Here is a 12,025-nt window from a genome sequence, read left to right as displayed (position 1 = left end):
ACAATTAATATCAATAACGCTTCAGAATTGCTATTAATACCGCCATAAAAGTACTATTAATATGGCAGACAATTGCAATGACTATTAAAATCGTCATTCAATTACTGTTAACACTGCCATACAATTACTATTAATATTGCTATACAATGGCTATTAATACCACCATACAATTACAAGGGTTATTATTACAGTCACAGCTATTAATGCCGCCATACAATTACAATTAGTAATAATACTGCTATACAATTACCATTAATACCACCATATATTTACTAATAATACTGCCTTACAATTACTAATAATACCACCATACAATTTATAATACCATCATACAATTCCTTTTAATACTGCCATAAATTACTAATACCACCATACCATTACTAATAATACCGCCATACAATAAATAATACCAACATACAATTTATAATACCATCATACAATTCCTATTAATACTGCCATACATTTACTATTAACACCAACATACAACTACTAATAATACCGCCATACATTTAGTAATACCGCCATACAATTACTAATAATACCACCATAAAATTACTAATAATACCGTCATACAAGTACAATTAGTATAAATGTTGCCTTACAAATACTATTAATACTGCCATACAATTACAAGGGTTATTATTACAGTCACAGCTATTAATGCCGCCATACAATTACAATTACTAATACTGCTATACAATTACTATTAATACCACCATACAATTTATAATACCGTCATACAATTACTAATACCACCATATACTTACTAATAATACTGCCTTACAATTACTACTAATACTACCATACCATTACTAATAATACCGCCATACATTTACTATTAACACCAACATTCAACTACTAATACTACCGCCATACATTTAGTAATACCGCCATACAATTACTAATAATACCGCCATAAAATTACTTATAATACCGTCATACAAGTAAAATTAATATAAATGATGCTATACAAATACTATTAATACTGCCATACAATTAGTGTTAATACCGCCATACAATTACGATTAATACTGCTAAACAATTACTATTACAATCTTTGGTGGACACAAGCGTCGGGTGCCAGACGCTCCTTGTAGAAAGGTGTATGGTCCTACAGCACCGTGCAGGTCACGCTCCCCGGAGGACAGCGCTGGGCGCAGTATGGACCATATTCTTCTCTTGGTGACATATTCCTCATCCATGTGACATTTCTTGCAGGTTTTCTTTAGATCCTTCCCGTCTTCTCTTCCTCTTGGTCATTTTTGTCTCTGTTTCCGCAGATTGCATCTACGACAATGACTGATTCCCCGGCGATGATCCGCATCCGCGTAGTCTGCGGGTGACGACACCAGAGACGAACATTGTACAGATTCTCATGTATCCGATATTGTGACGATTTCTCCCAGAAATCGAGCAGCTGGAATCTGATTGGTCGCCACCATCCATTTGTACTATTTTACCTAACTGCATATAACATAATGTAAAAAAAAAAAAAAAAATTGTGTGCCGCTTCCCCAAAGCAGAAAATATAGGAATAGATTTCACTAAAAAAGTATACTTAAAGGGATTGTCTGTTTATAAAGCTCATGTTCCCATTAAAGAATCTCGTCTATAAGCTCGCTCCGGAGGACCGGACCCGTCCTGCAATTCATGAACTGTGTAATACTCCATTTCCACTGCAGGGGGCAATGCAGGGAAATGGAACACTTGCTGCAAGGTTCTAACAGAGATCGCAGCTGATCGATCAGCAGGACCAAAAAAAAAAAAAAAAAAAGACTAAAATGAGATATTTTACTGAGATTTAGAAAATGAAAAACTCTTAAAAACCTCGGCCCCTCGGGTGCAAATGATGGGGGAGAAATGCGATTGCACTGCCATGGCTCGGCCTTAGACTTCATCTTACAGTCACTGCTGATGGAACCCAGGACCCCCACCCACATGGTTCTGAAGATCCACTAGGGGTCTGGGATTTGGACTCTTATCTTGCTGTCAATGACTTGAAATTCCGTGGATGAAAATGCATCCTGATCACATCCCGGGAAAAGTGTGCGAAATTCCTCTGGCTGCAGTATGACCCGCAGTCCTATGGCACAGCAGAGGTGACACGTTGTGACGCAGGATACATTAGCAGCTCTGCATCTGTGGTGTGAAACCCGCCCGTATCTTACTGTATTTATAAAGGGGAAAAATGTGTTCTGCTCTCTGTACAGAAATAAATATATCGTGCTGTCTTCCTTTTATCATCGAATATGGCGGCGTTGTGTCTTTTGTGTTATCTCCAAATTAAAGCCGTTGCATCCATTTGACCCTGACTTAAAAGGGTTTTCCGTCAACAGGAAAACATGGCTACTTTCTTATAAAAACCCATTAGGAATGCCCCTTTTTACCAGCTGGCATTGTCCCTGAAAAATCCCAAATTTTGGACTGTTGTTGGCTTTGGTTAGACAGAGGCAGAGACACACACATATCTTTTTCTTATTGGTGAGTGTTTTATTTCAGCTCAATACTGGATTCACACTTATCCTGCTCGATACAGCTGCAGAGTGTCCTCCATGTAGATTCTCTCTAGTAAGTGTTTTAGTTCAACCTAGACCTGGATTCACAGCTACACTGCTCTGCACTGATATATAAATATAGTTTATTTATATCTTTTTGAATCCTCTCTTCTCTAGTATTAGCTATCCCTCCTAGCTTTGTGTCATCAGCAAATTTAATCAGATTACTCTCAATTCCTTCATCTAAATTATTGATAAAAATGTTGAACAATACAGGGCCCAGAACAGAGCTTTGCTGAAGTCAAGATATACTATATCTACAGCATTTCCCTGATCCACCCAATCAGTGATTCTGTCATAGAAGGAAATTAAGTTAGTCTGACATGACTTATTAGTTACAAACCCATGATGACTCTGGTGAATCACTTCATTCTTATCCAGGCACTTACATACATGCTGTTTAATAATTTGGTCAAAGATCTTTCCTGGTATAGAAGTCAGACTCACCGGCCTATAATTCCCAGGGTCCACCTTTCCCTTTTTGAAGATAGGGACAATATTTGCTCTTCTCCAGTCTTCGGGGAACTCTCCTGTTCTCCAAGAATTTTCAAAGATTATGGAGAGGTTCAAAAAATTCTTCTGCTATTTCCTTCAGTACTCTGGGCTGTAATATATCTGGACCTGGAGACTTGAATTCATTTAGGTTAGCTAAGTGTTTCCTCACTATCTTTCTGTTTATAGATATCCTGGATTCTTCTATTCCCTTAATAGGACAGTGAAGAACAGTTGATGTTACATTTCCTTTCTGAGAGAAAACAGATGCAAAATAGGAATTTAAAAGTTCGGCCTTCTCAACATCCTGTCTTACCATTTCATCATTTTCATCCTGTAAACATACTATAGCATCTTTATCTTTTCTTTTACTTTGACATATCCCCCAAATCCTTTATTATTGCTTTTGACATCTCTTGCAAGCCTTAATTCATTGTCAGCTTTAGCTAATCTGATTTGTGCCCTGCAAGTTCTGCAGAAAGCATTATATTCTTCTTTAGATATGCCTCCCTCTTTCCATTTTATAAACATTTTTTTCTTCCTTTTTAGCATGTGCTTAAGTTCTGTGTTCATCCATCCTGACTTCCTTAAATGCTTCCTATTCTTCCCTGTTTTCGGAATTGTTAACAAATGTGCTTTGAGAATCTCATTTTTCAAGATTTCCCATCCTACCTGGACATTTTTGTCTTTAAGGATATCCAGCCATTGGATCCCTCCAATTCTCTTTCTGAATCCCTTAAAATCTGCCTTTCTGAAATCTAACCTTGATGTCTGAGTCTTCACAGGTCTTCCTCCTCTAGTTATCCAAAATTCTAAAATAGCATGGTCACTACCTCCTAGGGTCCCAGCCACTTTTATCTCCTCAACCATTTCCTCCCTGTTTATAAGGATTAGATCCAAGGTAGCAGTTCCCCTTGTTTTCTCCCCTACCTTTGGGAAGATAAAATTGTCAGCAAGAGAGGATAAGAATTTCCTTGACCTGTTAGTTTTGCCTGAGAGAGATTCCCAACAAATGTCTGGATAGTTGAAATCTCCCATGACAACTATGTCATATTTTTTGGAGAACTTGATGCATAAAGAGTTCATCCATATCTTCAGCTTGCACAGGCGGCCTGTAGTAAATGCCTACAATGGTGTCCTTTCCATTGTTCTGTCCTTGTATTCTTACCCAAACAGTTTCCACAGAACTCCCAGTCTCTGAAGCTTGGATCTCTGTGCAGATATACGCGTTTCTAACATACAATGCGACACCCCCTCCTCGTTTATCAAGTCTGTTTCTTGCAAATAAGTTGTATCCTTCTAGTCTTGTATTCCAATCATCTGTATTGTCCCACCAAGTTTCAGTGATTCCAATGACATCATATTTCTTTTCCTGTGTTAGTAGTTCCAATTCTCCTTGTTTGTTGCCCATGCTTTGTGCATTAGTATAGAAACACTTTAGTTTGTAATAGGTTTCTCTTTCTCCAATATTTTTATTAATTAGATTCTTTTGTCTTTGTTCTTCCTTTCCACTTCTAATAGCAGAGTTCTCAATAGCATTTGTCAGGTGTTTGGCTTTTTCTGGTCTTTTGCTTCCCTTCCCATGTTGTTCTAGTTTAAAGCTCTCCTTACAAGTGTAGCAAGGCGACTTCCAAATACCTGCTTTCCAGTCTTCGTAAGGTGCACCCCATCTCTAGCAAGTAATCCATCATATAAGTAGTTCACTCCGTGATCCAGAAATCCAAATCGTTCCTGACGGCACCATCGACGTAGCCAGTTGTTCACCTGCAGAATCTTATTCCACCTCCTTGTTCCATGGCCATCCACTGGGAGGATGGAAGAGAAGACCACCTGCGCTCCCAGTTCTTTCACTTTCTTGCCTAAGTCTTCAAAGTCTCTGCAGATGGTTTCCAGGTCATTTCTTGCGGTGTCATTTGTCCCCACATGTATTAGCAGGAATGGGTAGTCATCTGTAGGTCTGAAGAGTCATAGAATCATAGAATCATAGAATCGTAGAGTTGGAAGGGACCTCCTGGGCCATCTGGTCCAACCCCCTGCTCAAAGCAGGATTCGCTAAATCATCCCAGTTAGATGTCTGTCCAGCCTCTGTTTGAAGACTTCCATTGAAGGAGAACTCACCACTTCTCGTGGCAGCCTGTTCCACTCATTGATCACTCTAACTGTCAAAAAGTTTTTTCTAATATCTAATCTGTGTCTCCTCCCATTCAGCTTCATCCCATTGCTTCTAGTCTTTCCTTGTGCAAATGAGAATAAAGTTGATCCTTCTACAATGTGACAGCCCTTTAGATATTTGTAGACAGCTATTAAGTCTCCTCTCAGTCTTCTCTTTTGCAAACTAAACATTCCCAAATCCTGCAACCTTTCCTTATAAGACAGGGTTTGCAGACCGGTCACCATTCTGGTCGCTCTTTTCTGAACTTGCTCCAGTTTGTTGATGTCTTTTTTAAAATGTGGTGCCCAAAATTGGACACAATATTCCAGATGAGGTCTGACCAAAGAGGAGTAGAGGGAAATAATTACTTCACGTGATCTAGACTGTATGCTTCTGTTAATACATCCTAGAATTGCATTTGCCTTTTTTGCTGCTGCATCACACTGTTGACTCATATTCAGTCTGTGATCTATTAGTATACCCAAGTCTTTTTCACATGTGCTGTCACTTAGCCCTATTCCTCCCATTCTATATATGCTTTTTTCATTTTTATTGCCCAGATGTAGTGCTTTGCATTTCTCCCTGTTAAAAACCATTCTGTTAGTTGCTGCCCACTTCTCCAGTTTATTTAAATCTTTTTGAATCCTCTCTCTCTCTTCTCTAGTATTAGCTATCCCTCCTAGCTTTGTGTCATCAGCAAATTTAATCAGTTTACCCTCAATTCCTTCATCTAAATCGTTGATAAAGATGTTGAACAATACAGGGCCCAGGACAGAGCCCTGTGGTACCCCACTTGAGACATTCTTCCAACTGGATGTGCAGCCATTTACAACCACTCTTTGGGTCCGATCACTAAGCCAGTTATGAATCCACCTAACAGTTGCCTTGACCATTCCATACTTAGTCATTTTTTCAATAAGGATTGTTTGAGAGACTTTGTCAAATGCTTTGCTGAAGTCAAGATATACTATATCTACAGCATTTCCTTGATCCACCCAATCAGTAATACCATCATAGAAGGAAATTAAATTAGTCTGACATGACTTATTAGTTACAAACCCATGCTGACTCTGTTTAATCACTTCATTCTTATCCAGGTATTGACATACATGTTGTTTAATAATTTGTTCAAAGATCTTTCCTGGTATAGAAGTCAGACTCACCGGCCTATAGTTGCCTGGGTCCACCTTCTTCCCCTTTTTGAAGATAGGAACAACATTTGCTCTTCTCCAGTCTTCTGGCACTTCTCCTGTTCTCCAAGAATTTTCAAAGATTATGGAGAGGGGTTCAAAAATTTCTTCTGCTATCTCCTTCAGTACTCTGGGGTGTAATTCATCTGGACCTGGAGACTTGAATACATTTAGGTTAGCTAAGTGTTTCCTCACTATCTTTCTGTTTATAGATATCCTGGATTCTTCTATTCCCTTAATAGGACAGTGAATAACAGTTGATGTTACATTTCCTTTCTGAGAGAAAACAGATGCAAAATAGGAATTTAAAAGTTCAGCCTTCTCAACATCCTGTCTTACCATTTCATCATTTTCATCCTGTAAAAATCCTATAGCATCTTTGACTTTTCTTTTACTTTTGACATATCCCCAAAATCCTTTATTATTGCTTTTGACATCTCTTGCAAGCCTCAATTCATTTTCAGCTTTAGATAATCTGATTTGTGCCTTGCAGGTTCTGCAGACAGCATTATATTCTTCTTTAGATATGCCTCCTTCTTTCCATTTTATAAACATTTTTTGCTTCCTTTTTAGCATGTGCTTAAGTTCTGTGTTCATCCATCCTGGTTTCCTTAAATGCTTCCTATTCTTCCCTCTTTTCGGAATTGTTAACAACTGTGCTTTGAGAATTTCATTTTTCAAGATTTCCCATCCTTCCTGGACATTTTTGTCTTTAAGGATATCCAGCCATTGGATCCCTCCAATTCTCTTTCTGAATCCCTTAAAATCTGCCTTTCTGAAATCTAACCTTGACGTCTGAGTCTTCACAGGTCTTCCGCCTCTAGTTATCCAAAATTCTAAAATAGCATGGTCGCTACCTCCTAGGGTCCCAGCCACTTTTACCTCCTCAACCATTTCCTCCCTGTTTATAAGGATTAGATCCAAGGTAGCAGTTCCCCTTGTTTTCTCCTTTACCTTTTGGAAGATAAAGTTGTCAGCAAGAGAGGATAAGAATTTCCTTGACCTGTTAGTTTTGCCTGAGAGAGATTCCCAACAAATGTCTGGATAGTTGAAATCTCCCATGATGACAACTATGTCATATTTTTTGGAGAACTTGGCCATTTGATGCATAAAGAGTTCATCCATATCTTCAGCTTGCACAGGCGGCCTGTAGTAAATGCCTACAATGGTGTCCTTTCCATTGTTCTGTCCTTGTATTCTTACCCAAACAGTTTCCACAGAACTCCCAGTCTCTGAAGCTTCAATCTCTGTGCAGATATACGCATTTCTAACATACAATGCGACACCCCCTCCTCGTTTATCAAGTCTGTTTCTTGCAAATAAGTTGTATCCTTCTAGTCTTGTATTCCAATCATGTGTATTGTCCCACCAAGTTTCAGTGATTCCAATGACATCATATTTCTTTTCCTGTGTTAGTAGTTCCAATTCTCCTTGTTTGTTGCCCATGCTTTGTGCATTAGTATAGAAACATTTTAGTTTGTGATTGGTTTCTCTTTCTCCAATATTTTTTTTCCCAATTAGGCAGATAAATGTCCCCAATAGGCAGGTAAATGTCCCCAATAGGCATCACAGGTCCCCATTAGGCAGGTAAATGTCCCCAATAGGCAGGTAAATGTCCCCAATAGGCAGCACAGGTCCTCATTAGGCAGCACAGGTCCCCATTAGGCAGCATACATCTCCAATAGGCAGGTAAATGTCCCCAATAGGCAGCACAGGTCCCCAATAGGCAGGTAAATGTCCCCAATAGGCAGCACAGATCTCCATTAGGCAGGTAAATGTCCCCATTAGGCAGGTAAATGTCCCCAATAGGCAGCACAGGTCCCCAATAGGCAGGTAAATGTCCCCATTAGGCAGCACAGGTCCCCATTAGGCAGGTAAATGTCCCCAATAGGCAGGTAAATGTCCCCAATAGGCAGCACAGGTCCTCATTAGGCAGCACAGGTCCCCAATAGGCAGGTAAATGTCCCCAATAGGCAGCAAAGGTCCCCATTAGGCAGCACAGGTCCCCAATAGGCAGGTAAATGTCCCCAATAGGCAGCACAGGTCTCCATTAGGCAGGTAAATGTCCCCAATAGGCAGCACAGGTCTCCATTAGGCAGGTAAATGTCCCCATTAGGCAGCACAGGTCCCCAATAGGCAGGTAAATGTCCCCATTAGGCAGGTAAATGACCCCAATGGGACCCGGCGTTAAAAAAAAAAAAAAAGTACTCACCTATGTCCCCCGCTGCTCTGAAGAGGTGCCCACTCATCTCAGTCTTCTTCCTGCACAGGCACACAGGTGGCGTGACGTCATCAGGCCATGCAGGCAGCGTGATGACAATCACGCCGTCTGTGTGCACTGTGCTCTGCTGCAAACGGAGGGCTGCGTAACGCCTTTCCTCGGCGCCTTGTCTCGCCCGCGATTACAGGGCCCGCCGGCATCGAACTGCAGTGCAGTTCATGAGTTCATTGTCGGCCTGGCGGGGGGCCGGACAAAAGTCCTTGGCGGGCCGCATGTGGCCCGCGGGCTGTAGTTTGAGGACCCATGCTGTAGAGTGTCAGCTCTTATGGTCAGCGGGGTCCTCTCTCTCTCCTGTAGAGTGTAAGCTCTTATGATCAGCGGGGTCCTCTCTCTCTCTTGTAGAGTGTAAGCTCTTATGATCAGTGGGGTCCTCTCTCTCTCCTGTAGAGTGTAAGCTCTTATGGTCAGTGGGGTCCTCTCTCTCTCCTGTAGAGTGTCAGCTCTTATGGTCAGCGGGGTCCTCTCTCTCTCCTGTAGAGTGTAAGCTCTTATGGTCAGTGGGGTCCTCTCTCTCCTGTAGAGTGTCAGCTCTTATGGTCAGCGGGGTCCTCTCTCTCTCATAGAGTGTAAGCTCATGGTCAGCGGGGTCCTCTCTCTCTCCTGTAGAGTGTCAGCTCTTATGGTCAGCGGGGTCCTCTCTCTCTCATAGAGTGTAAGCTCTTATGGTCAGTGGGGTCCTCTCTCTCTCCTGTAGAGTGTCAGCTCTTATGGTCAGCGGGGTCCTCTCTCTCTCCTGTAGAGTGTAAGATCTTATGGTCAGCGGAGTCCTCTCTCTCCTGTAGAGTGTCAGCTCTTATGGTCAGCGGGGTCCTCTCTCTCTCATAGAGTGTAAGCTCTTATGGTCAGCGGGGTCCTCTCTCTCTCCTGTAGAGTGTCAGCTCTTATGGTCAGTGGGGTCCTCTCTCTCCTGTAGAGTGTCAGCTCTTATGGTCAGCGGGGTCCTCTCTCTCCTGTAGAGAGTAAGCTCTTATGGTCAGCGGGGTCCTCTCTCTCTCATAGAGTGTAAGCTCTTATGGTCAGCGGGGTCCTCTCTCTCTCCTGTAGAGTGTCAGCTCTTATGGTCAGTGGGGTCCTCTCTCTCCTGTAGAGTGTCAGCTCTTATGGTCAGCGGGGTTCTCTCTCTCCTGTAGAGAGTAAGCTCTTATGGTCAGTGGGGTCCTCTCTCTCCTATAGAGTGTAAGCTCTTATGGTGAACGGAGTCCTCTCTCTCCATTGGTATTTTCTGAGCAATTACAAGATTTCCAATACTTTGGGAAAATTCTGTAAAACTGGCAAATTAGAATTACTGTCTACATATTTAGATAAATTCGAAGTGAAACTCTATCCCTGAAATTATGGGACGTTTCAGAGGATTTATTTTATCCTCCTGCATTTTTGGGATATGGTAAAAGACTGCCAATCTGGGTGTCACTATAAAAGGAAAATCGTCTTTGGACACACTCCCATTATCCATTTTCGGGCGTATATATGCCTACTAGAGGCAGACACTCAGACAAAGTCTACTACGACTGAGTGTCTGCTTCCAGTAGGTGCCTAATAATGATGCACGTCAGAGCGCACGTTCGCTCTGTTAGCACCATTATAATCAATGGCCCCTATCGGCCCATACGCCCGAATCCTGTTTTTGATGCAAGCCACGATGGCACCACTGAACATGGGCAAGAACAGTTTTTCAAAACACCTTTAGAGTATTTAGTTGCTACTGCACTGGTTGGCTTGAACATAATACAGTCACAGCAGCTTGTACCTGTTCACACTTGCTTCATTTTGTTACGAGGTGCTGGTCAAACCCTAAAGGGGTTTGTGTACCAAAAGAGGAAATTACACACTGCCTGTAGAGTGAACTTGCTACTGAAGTCTTGTGCTTACAGCAGAATCAGCACTGATGTTGTGCACTTGTCTCAGCTCCAGGGCTGGGTTCTTCTTCCTTCCACTATGGCTGCTGCCTATTGCTGTGCTCCACATTGGATTTCACAAGCTGAATGGCAGACTCTATTGATATCTTCACCCAAGGCCTTTTAAGGCCGACTCTGACACCAATGTGTCTCTTAGTATTCAGTAACTTGCCGTCCTGGTCCTTGCTATTCCATATTACCCACTGTGCCATCGTCTTCCATACAAGTGTCCACACTCACCTACGGCCTAAAGAATCCATCTCAACAGAAGAGCCTATAATAGAATACTCAGGCCATGGTTTCCAAAGGTGCAGCAGCATTAACACCATTTCCTACGCAGGCAGTGGCCTTAACCAGTGGCGTAACTACAAAGTTATGGACCCCGGTGCGAACTTTCAAATGGGCCCCCCATGCCAAAATACACGCACATCTCCGCTCGGTACACCTCGTACATGCGTGACTCCGCACCGAACACCTCGTACACGCGTGGCTCCGCTCCGCACACCTCGTACACCTGTGGCTCCGCTCCGCACAACTCGTACATGCACATCTCCACTCCGTACACCTCGTACATGCGTGGCTCCGCACCGAACACCTCGTACACGCGTGGCTCCGCTCCGCACACCTCGTACACGTGTGGCTCCGCTCCGCACAACTCGTACATGCACATCTCCACTCCGTACACCTCGTACACTCGCAGCTCCACTCCGTACACCTCGTACACTCGCAGCCCAACTCCGTACACCTCGTACACTCGCAGCTCCACTCCGTACACCTTGTACACACGCGGCTCCGCTCAGTACACTTTATACGCACGGCTCCTCTCCGTACACCTCGTACACACGCAGCTCTACTCTGTACACACACGCGGCTCCTCTATGTTCACCTCATACACTACGGCTCTGCTCCGTACACCTCGTATACACACGGCTCCACTCTGTACACCTCATACACACGCAGCTCTGCTCTGTACACATGCGGCTCCTCTACGTCCACCTCATACACTACGGCTCCGCTCCGTACACCTCGTATACACATGGCTCCGCTCCGTACACCTTGTACACACGCGGCTCCGCTACGTCCACCCTGTAAACCCCTCCTGACCCCACACATAAACTTACCCTCATCCAGCACCATGACAACCAGCACAGCAGAGTCCTGCATACACTGAGGCCCCTGATCATGTGACCCCTGACCTTTCCCCTCCTGTGACCTCATCACAGGTCCTGTGCGCACAGAACAGCCATCGTGTCAGGCTGCAGCCAATGAGCGGCTGCAGCTCCCAGAGGCTGCCACTCCCCTGACCCGCCGACCCACTACACAGCTCACCTTCAAAGTGCAAACTCGCGATCAGGCCCCAAAGCACTGCGGGCCCCGTCGCAGCTGCGACCTCTGCGACCACAGTACTTACGCCCCTGGTAACTGAACAGGTTGTGCAGCTTACGGGAGGTTGTTACAGC

At 43.3% G+C, this 12,025-nt stretch overlaps 1 protein-coding gene across 3 annotated transcripts in view; it reads left to right on the top strand.

Annotated features, from left to right (window-relative positions):
* FYB1 (FYN binding protein 1) overlaps positions 1–2,248 on the top strand; it is a 142,859-nt gene extending 140,611 nt beyond the window's left edge. For all 3 annotated transcript variants that reach the window (XM_073562653.1, XM_073562651.1, XM_073562652.1), the window contains one exon: positions 1,281–2,248. In XM_073562653.1, coding sequence (XP_073418754.1) covers positions 1,281–1,303 — 23 coding nt within the window. In that variant the 3' untranslated portion in view covers positions 1,304–2,248. The remainder of the gene's footprint in view (positions 1–1,280) is intronic.
* Positions 2,249–12,025: the final 9,777 nt, after the last annotated feature.

The sequence above is a fragment of the Dendrobates tinctorius genome, unplaced genomic scaffold (genome assembly GCF_039654945.1).
Source record: "Dendrobates tinctorius isolate UK_male_01 unplaced genomic scaffold, ASM3965494v1 ptg000362l, whole genome shotgun sequence".
Lineage (NCBI taxonomy): Eukaryota > Metazoa > Chordata > Amphibia > Anura > Dendrobatidae > Dendrobates > Dendrobates tinctorius.
This window is presented reverse-complemented; position numbering and strand designations above follow the sequence as displayed.